General features: G+C 56.1%; 2 protein-coding genes across 2 annotated transcripts in view; one reads left to right on the top strand and one right to left on the bottom strand.

Moving 5' to 3' along the window:
* Window positions 1-3,481: 3,481 nt before the first annotated feature.
* Window positions 3,482-7,448, bottom strand: LOC128789984 (cleavage and polyadenylation specificity factor subunit 1-like). Its single transcript, XM_053946414.1, has 5 exons — window positions 7,437-7,448; window positions 7,098-7,178; window positions 3,900-4,051; window positions 3,670-3,820; window positions 3,482-3,574 (listed from the first exon to the last, which is right to left on the bottom strand). The coding sequence occupies exons 1-5, from the start codon at window positions 7,446-7,448 to the stop codon at window positions 3,482-3,484; spliced, it is 489 nt and encodes a 162-aa protein (XP_053802389.1).
* Window positions 7,449-7,941: 493 nt separating this feature from the next.
* The window catches only part of LOC128790051 (cleavage and polyadenylation specificity factor subunit 1-like), a 50,876-nt gene continuing 50,004 nt past the window's right edge, over window positions 7,942-8,813 (top strand). The window contains exon 1 of the mRNA XM_053946530.1: window positions 7,942-7,983. Coding sequence (XP_053802505.1) covers window positions 7,942-7,983 — 42 coding nt within the window. The remainder of the gene's footprint in view (window positions 7,984-8,813) is intronic.

An 8,813-nucleotide genomic window follows, 5' to 3' on the forward strand; every position in this document is an offset into this window, starting at 1 on the left:
TCATTGTGTCACTGTCACTGTCACTGTCACTGTGTCACTGTCACTGTGTCACTGTCACTGTGTCACTGTCACTGTCACTGTCACTGTCACTGTGTCACTGTCAGTGTCACTGACCGATGGGTTTGGGGACAGGCAGTGCCTGGGTGCAGTCGAAGGGCAGCGAGCTCAGTGACCCTGTGTCACTGTCACTGTGTCACTGTCTCACTGTCTCACTGTGTCACTGTCACTGTCACTGTGTCACTGTCACTGTGTCACTGTCACTGTCACTGTGTCACTGTCACTGTGTCACTGTCCCTGTGTCACTGTGTCACTGTCACTGTCACTGTGTCACTGTCACTGTCACTGTGTCACTGTCAGTGTCACTGACCGATGGGTTTGGGGACAGGCAGTGCCTGGGTGCAGTCGAAGGGCAGCGAGCTCAGTGACCCTGTGTCACTGTCACTGTGTCACTGTGTCACTGTCACTGTGTCACTGTCCCTGTGTCACTGTGTCACTGTCACTGTCACTGTGTCACTGTCACTGTCACTGTGTCACTGTCAGTGTCACTGACCGATGGGTTTGGGGACAGGCAGTGCCTGGGTGCAGTCGAAGGGCAGCGAGCTCAGTGACCCTGTGTCACTGTCACTGTGTCACTGTGTCACAGTGTCACTATCCCTGTGTCACTGTCACTGTCACTGTGTCACTGTCACTGTCAGTGTCACTGACCGATGGGTTTGGGGACAGGCAGTGCCTGGGTGCAGTCGAAGGGCAGCGAGCTCAGTGACCCTGTGTCACTGTCACTGTGTCACTGTCACTGTGTCACTGTCACTGTGTCACTGTCAGTGTCACTGACCGATGGGTTTGGGGACAGGCAGTGCCTGGGTGCAGTCGAAGGGCAGCGAGCTCAGTGACCCTGTGTCACTGTCACTGTCACTGTGTCACTGTCTCACTGTGTCACTGTCACTGACCGATGGGTTTGGGGACAGGCAGTGCCTGGGTGCAGTCGAAGGGCAGCGAGCTCAGTGACCAGATGACCGGGTGGACGCGCTGCAGGATGTTCAGCGAGATGGCCACGATGCTGCAGGTGTCCTGTCGCACTGCCACCCTCCTGTGGGGACACCAGTGTCACCTCTGTGCCACCTCTGTGTCACAGACACACCCTGACCCCACACGTGTCCTGTCGCACTGCCACCCTCCTGTGGGGACACCAGTGTCACCTCTGTGCCACCTCTGTGTCACAGACACACCCTGACCCCACACGTGTCCTGTCGCACTGCCACCCTCCTGTGGGGACAACCCAATGTCCCTCACGGTGACAGTCTGACCCCTGACCCCTCAGCCCTGTCACTCCCTTGGGGACACCCCAATGTCACCAGGGGTGACAGACTGACCCCTGACCCATCCCCAGCCCTGGCCCTGTGTCCCCAGTGTCACTGTCACCCCAAACTGGCACTGACCCTGTCCCTGTGTCCCCACTGTCACTGTCACCCCAAACTGGCACTGACCCTGGCCCTGTGTCCCCAGTGTCACCCCAAACTGGCACTGACCCTGGCCCTGTGTCCCCACTGTCACTGTCACCCCAAACTGGCACTGACCCTGGCCCTGTGTCCCCACTGTCACCCCAAACTGGCACTGACCCTGGCCCTGTGTCCCCAGTGTCACTGTCACCCCAAACTGGCACTGACCCTGGCCCTGTGTCCCCAGTGTCACCCCAAACTGGCACTGACCCTGGCCCTGTGTCCCCACTGTCACTGTCACCCCAAACTGGCACTGACCCTGGCCCTGTGTCCCCACTGTCACCCCAAACTGGCACTGACCCTGTCCCTGTGTCCCCACTGTCACCCCAAACTGGCACTGACCCTGGCCCTGTGTCCCCACTGTCACCCCAAACTGGCACTGACCCTGGCCCTGTGTCCCCACTGTCACCCCAAACTGGCACTGACCCTGTCCCTGTGTCCCCAGTGTCACCCCAAACTGGCACTGACCCTGTCCCCAGTGTCACCCCGAACTGGCACTGACCTGTCCCTGTGCCCCCAGTGTCACCCCAAACTGGCACTGACCCTGTCCCCAGTGTCACCCCGAACTGGCACTGACCCTGTCCCTGTGCCCCCAGTGTCACCCCAAACTGGGCAGTGTCCCCCTGCACTGGAACCTTCCAGATCCCCCTTGGGAGCCCAAAACTCCCCTGAGCCCCTAAATCCCCCAAACCTCCTGAAATTCCCCCAAAGTGCCCCAAACTCCCCCCAAATCCCAAAATGGACCCAGCTCTGGTTGGGCTCGAGGATGATCAGCAACGTGGGCTCACAGTAGCCATGGGGCAACTGCATGGGCTGGGACTTCTCCTGAGACCCCAAAACCCCCTGAAACCCCCCCAAAACCCCCCAAATTCCCTCCAAAGCACCCCAAAAGGCCCCAAAATTCCCCCCAAACTCCAAAACGGAGCCGGGCCAGCTCAGGTTGGGCAGGATCAGCACTGTGGGCTCGTAGTGGCCACGCAGGAACTACAGGGGCTGCAACCCCCAAAACCCCCTGAAACCCCCCCAAAACAGCCCCAAATTCCCTCACACTGTCCCAAAACCCCCTGAAATGCCCCCAAAACCCCCTGAAACCCCCCCTAAACCCCAAAACTGACCCGGGCCAGGTCTGGTTGGGCTCAAAGAGGATCAGCAGCGTGGGCTCGTAGTGGCCACGCAGGAAGTGCATGGGCTGAGACCCACAAAAGCCCCAGAACCCCCCCAAAACTCCCCAAACCACCCCAAAACCTCCTGAAACACCCCCAAAACAGCCCCAAATTCCCCTGGGACCCCCAAAATGGACCTGGGCCAGAGTTGGTTGGGCTCGAAGAGGATCAGCAGCGTGGGCTCGTAGTGGCCACACAGGAACTACAGGGGCTGCAACCCCCAAAACCCCCTGAAATGCCCCCAAACCCCCCTGAATCCTCCCCAAAACCCCCTGAATTCCCCTCAAAATCCCAGAACTGACCCGGGCCAGGTCTGGTTGGGCTCAAAGAGGCTCAGCAGCGTGGGCTCGTAGTGGCCGTGCAGGAACTGCATGGGCTGAGAGCCCCAAAACCCTTCAAAATCCCTCCAAAATCCCCTGAACCCCCCCCCCCAAATCCTTCCAAAACAGCCAAAATCCCCCGAAATCGCTCAAAAAACCCCGAAATACCAAAACTGACCCAGGCCAGCTCAGGTTGGGCAGGATCAGCACTGTGGGCTCGTAGTGGCCACGCAGGAACTGCATGGGCTGAGACCCCCAAAACCCCCTGAAACCCCCCCAAAACAGCCCCAAATTCCCTCAAACTGTCCCAAAACCCCCTGAATTCCCCCAGAACCCCAGAACTGACCCGGGCCAGGTCTGGTTGGGCTCGAAGAGGATCAGCAGCGTGGGCTCGTAGTAGCCGTGCAGGAACTGCATGGGCTGAGACCCCCAAAACCCCCTGAAACCCCCCCAAAACTGCCCCAAATTCCCTCAAACTGTCCCAAAACCCCCTGAATTCCCCTCAAAACCCCAGAACTGACCCGGGCCAGGTCTGGTTGGGCTCGAAGAGGATCAGCAGCGTGGGCTCGTAGTGGCCGTGCAGGAACTGCATGGGCTGAGACCCACAAAAGCCCCAGAACCCCCCCAAAACTGCCCTAAATTCCCTCAAACTGTCCCAAAACCCCCTGAATTCCCCCAGAACCCCAGAACTGACCCGGGCCAGGTCTGGTTGGGCTCGAAGAGGATCAGCAGCGTGGGCTCGTAGTAGCCGTGCAGGAACTGCATGTCGATGATGTTGAGCAGTTTCTCGTCCAGCTCACGCACGTCGATGATGTAGCTGGGCAGGAAACTCGACTTCTGCCTGCAGGGACGGGGGTTCAGGGGGGTCTGCCCGGTTTTTGGGGGGCCCTGGGGGGGGGTCTGGGGGGGGTCAGTCTCACCCCTCTCCCACCAGCCCCTCGTGCTCGTCGGCCAGCGAGTCGCGGCGGAAGGGCAGCACCACCAGGCGCGTGCCGTAGATCAGCATCACCGCGCAGCGCCCGTCGGGGTCCACGCGCACGCGGGGCGTGTGCACGTTCTGAACGAAGCCGTCCTGGAAAAATGGGGGGTTTGGGGGGTTTGGGGTGGCTCTGGAACCCCAAAATCCATCCCACAGCCCCGTGTGCACGTTCTGCACGAAGCCGTCCTGGAAAAATGGGGGGTTTGGGGTGTTTGGGGTGGCTCTGGAACCCCAAAATCCATCCCAGAGACCAGTTCTGAATGAAGCCATCCTAAAAATGGGATTTGGGGTGTTTGGGGTAGCTCTGGAACCCCAAAATCCATCCCACAGCCCTGTGTGCACGTTCTGCACAAAGCTGTCCTAAAAAATGGGGGGTTCGGGGTGTTTGGGGTGGCTCTGGAACCCCAAAATCCATCCCAGAGTGACCCCGCACCCGCACACAGGGCGTGTGCACGTTCTGCACAAAGCCGTCCTAAAAAACAGGAATTTGGGGTGGCTCTGGAACCCCAAAATCCATCCCAGAGTGACCCCACACCCACACAAGGGGCGTGTGCACGTTCTGCATGAAACCGTCCTGGAAAAATGGGGGGTTTGGGGGGTTTGGGGTGGCTCTGGAACCCCAAAATCCATCCCAGAGCCCCGTGTGCACGTTCTGCACGAAGCCGTCCTGGAAAAATGGGGGGTTTGGGGGGTTTGGGGTGGCTCTGGAACCCCAAAATCCATCCCAGAGCTCTGTGTGCACAAAGCCATCCTAAAAAATGGGGTTCAGGGTGTGTGGGGTGGGTCTGGAACCCCAAAATCCATCCCAGAGTGACCCCACACCCACACACGGGGCGAGTGCACGTTCTGCACGAAGCCGTCCTGGAAAAATGGGGGTTTTGGGGTGTTTGGGGTGGCTCTGGAACCCCAAAATCCATCCCAGAGTGACCCCACACCCGCACGCGGGGCGTGTGCACGTTCTGCACGAAGCCGTCCTGGAAAAATGGGGGGTTTGGGGTGGCTCTGGAACCCCAAAATCCATCCCAGAGCCCCGTGTGCACGTTCTGCACGAAGCCATCCTGGAAAAATGGGGGGTTTGGGGTGTTTGGGGTGGCTCTGGAACCCCAAAATCCATCCCAGAGACCAGTTCTGAATGAAGCCATCCTAAAAATGGGATTTGGGGTGTTTGGGGTAGCTCTGGAACCCCAAAATCCATCCCACAGCCCTGTGTGCACGTTCTGCACAAAGCTGTCCTAAAAAATGGGGGGTTCGGGGTGGGTGGGGTGGCTCTGGAACCCCAAAATCCATCCCAGAGCTCTGTAGGCACAAAGCCATCCTAAAAAATGGGGTTCAGGGTGTGTGGGGTGGGTCTGGAACCCCAAAATCCATCCCAGAGCTCAGTTCTGCACGAAGCCGTCCTAAAAAATGGGGTTTGGGGTGTTTGGGGTGGCTCTGGGATTTGGGAACCCCAAAATCCGTTCTGGGGGGAAATGAGGGAATTTGGGGTTCTGGGGGTCGGGGGAGCCCCAAAATCCGGGGGAAATGAGGGAATTTGGGGTTCTGGGGGTCTGGGGAGCCCCAAAATCCGGGGGAAATGAGGGAATTTGGGGGTTGGGGGAACCCCAAAATCCGGGGGAATAAGGGAATTTGGGGTTGTGGGATCTGGGGAACCCCAAAATCTGGGGGAAATGAGGGAATTTGGGGTTCTGGGATCTGGGGAACCCCAAAATCTGGGGGAAATGAGAGAATCTGGGGAACCCCGAAATCCAGGGGAATGAGGGAATTTGGGGTTGTGGGATCTGGGGAAGCCCAAAATCTGGGGAAATGAGGGAGTTTGGGGATCTGGGGTCTGGGGAACCCCAAAATCCAGGGGAATGAGGGAATTTGGGATTGTGGATTTGGGGATCCCCGAAATCTGGGGGAAATGAGGGAATTTGGGATTGTGGGATTTGGGGAACCCCAAAATCTGGGGGGAATGAGGGAATTTGGGATTGTGGGATTTGGGGAACCCCAAAATCCGGGGGAATGAGGGAATTTGGGGTTGTGGGATTTGGGGAACCCCAAAATCCGGGGGGAATGAGGGAATTTGGGATTGTGAGATTTGGGGAACCCCAAAATCCGGGGGAATGAGGGAATTTGGGGGGTGGGGGAACCCCAAAATCCGGGGGGAAATGAGGGAATTTGGGATTGTGGGATTTGGAGAACCCAAAAATCTGAGGGAAATGAGGGAATTTGGGATTGTGGGATTTGGGGAACCCCGAAATCTGGGGAAATGAGGGAATTTGGGGAACCCCAAAATCTGGGGGAAATTAGGCAATTTGGGGTTGTGGGATCTGGGGAACCCCAAAATCCGGGGAAATGAGGGAATTTGGGGTTTGGGGGAACCCCAAAATCTGGGGGAAATGAGGGATTTTGGGGTTGTGGGATTTGGGAACCCCAAAATCCAGAGGAAATGAGGGAATTTGGGGTTGTGGGATTTGGGGAACCCCAAAATCCGGGGGAAATGAGGGATTTTGGGGATTTGGGGAACTCCAAAATCCAGGGGAATGAGGGAATTTGGGGATTTGGGAACCCCAAAATCCGGGGGAAATGAGGGAATTTGGGGTTGTGGGATCTGGGGAACCCCAAAATCCGGGGGAAATGAGAGAATCTGGGGAACCCCGAAATCCAGGGGAATGAGGGAATTTGGGGTTGTGGGATCTGGGGAACACCAAAATCTGGGGGAAATGAGGGAATTTGGGGAACCCCAAAATCTGGGGTAAATCAGGGAATCTGTGGTTCTGGGATCTGAGAAACCCCAAAATCCGGGGGAAATGAGGGAATTTGGGATTGTGGTATCTGGGGAACCCCAAAATCCGGGGGAAATGAGGGAATTTGGGATTGTGGTATCTGGGGAACCCCAAAATCTGGGGGAAATGAGGGAATTTGGGATTGTGGATTTGGGGAAATCTGGGCAAAATTAGAGAATTTGGGGATCTGGGGAACGCCAAAATCCAGGGGGAATGAGGGAATTTGGGGGTTGGGAAAACCCCAAAATCTGGGGGAATGAGAGAATTTGGGGAGTGGGGGAACCCCAAAATCCGGGGGGAATGAGGGATTTTGGGGGGTGGGGGAACCCCAAAATCCGGGGGGAATGAGGGAATTTGGGGGGTGGCCCCACCCGCAGCTCCGGCTCCTCGAAGTAGTGCAGGGACAGAGTCTTGAGGTCGTGGGTGCCGGGGTCGTACTCCACCACCGAGAGCTGTGGGAACAGCACCCCAAAAATGGGTTAGGGCACCCCAAAATCATCCACAGCACCCCAAAATCATCCACTGCACCCCAAAATCATCCACAGCACCCCAAAAACATCCACAGCACCCCAAAAACGGGTTAGGGCACCCCAAAATCATCCACAGCACCCCAAAAACATCCACAGCACCCCAAAATCATCCACAGCACCCCAAAAACGGGTTAGGGCACCCCAAAATCATCCACAGCACCCCAAAGTTATCTACAGCACCCCAAAATCCATACTGGAACCCCAAAACTGAGTCACAGCACCCCCAAACGGGGTCGTACTCCACCACTGAGAGCTGAGGGAACAGCACCCCAAAAATGGGTTAGGGCACCCCAAAATCATCCACAGCACCCCAAAATCATCCACAGCACCCCAAAGTTATCTACAGCACCCCAAAATCATCCACAGCACCCCAAAATCATCCACAGCACCCCAGAAACGGGTTAGGGCACCCCAAAATCATCCACAGCACCCCAAAATCATCCACAGCACCCCAAAAACCGGTTAGGGCACCCCAAAATCATCCACAGCACCCCAAAATCATCCACTGCACCCCAAAGTTATCTACAGCACCCCAAAATCATCCACTGCACCCCAAAAACCGGTTAGGGCACCCCAAAATCATCCACAGCACCCCAAAATCATCCACTGCACCCCAAAGTTATCTACAGCACCCCAAAATCATCCACTGCACCCCAAAATCATCCACAGCACCCCAAAACCCATAATGGCACCCCGAAATGGAGTCACAGCACCCCCAAACGGGGTCGTACTCCACCACCGAGAGCTGAGGGAACAGCACCCCAAAAATGGGTTAGGGCACCCCAAAAACCGGTTAGGGCACCCCAAAATCATCCACTGCACCCCAAAAACCGGTTAGGGCACCCCAAAGTTATCTACAGCACCCCAAAATCATCCACAGCACCCCAAAATCCGTACTGGCACCCCAAAACTGAGTCACAGCACCCCAAAATCCATAATGGCACCCCAAAACTGAGTCACAGCACCCCAAAATCGGGAACTGCACCCCAAAACTGAGTCACAGCACCCCAAAATCCTCCCCAGCACCCCAAAACTGAGTCACAGCACCCCAAAATCCTCCACAGCACCCCAAAACTGAGTCACAGCACCCCAAAATCGGGAACTGCACCCCAAAATTTGTACTGGGGTTTTTTGGGATCTTTCTCGGGGTCTTCTTTTTGGGGATTTTTTGGGGTTTTCTGGGATTTTTGGGGGATTTTTTGGGGTTCTTTGGGATTTTTGGGGGATTTTTTGGGGTTCTTTGGGATTTTTGGGGGATTTTTTGGGGTTCTTTGGTTATTTTTGGGGTTTTCTGGGGTTCTTTGGGATTTTTGGGGGATTTTTTGGGGTTCTTTGGGATTTTTGGGGATTTTTTGGGGTTCTTTGGGATTCTTTGGGGTTTTTTGGGGTTTTCTGGGATTTTTGGGGGATTTTTTGGGGTTCTTTGGGATTTTTGGGGATTTTTTGGGGTTCTTTGGGATTTTTGGGGGATTTTTTGGGGTTCTTTGGGATTTTTGGGGGATTTTTTGGGGTTTTCTGGGATTTTTGGGGGATTTTTTGGGGTTCTTTGGTTATTTT

This window comes from Vidua chalybeata, chromosome 1 (assembly GCF_026979565.1).
Source record: "Vidua chalybeata isolate OUT-0048 chromosome 1, bVidCha1 merged haplotype, whole genome shotgun sequence".
Taxonomy (NCBI): Eukaryota; Metazoa; Chordata; class Aves; order Passeriformes; family Viduidae; genus Vidua; species Vidua chalybeata.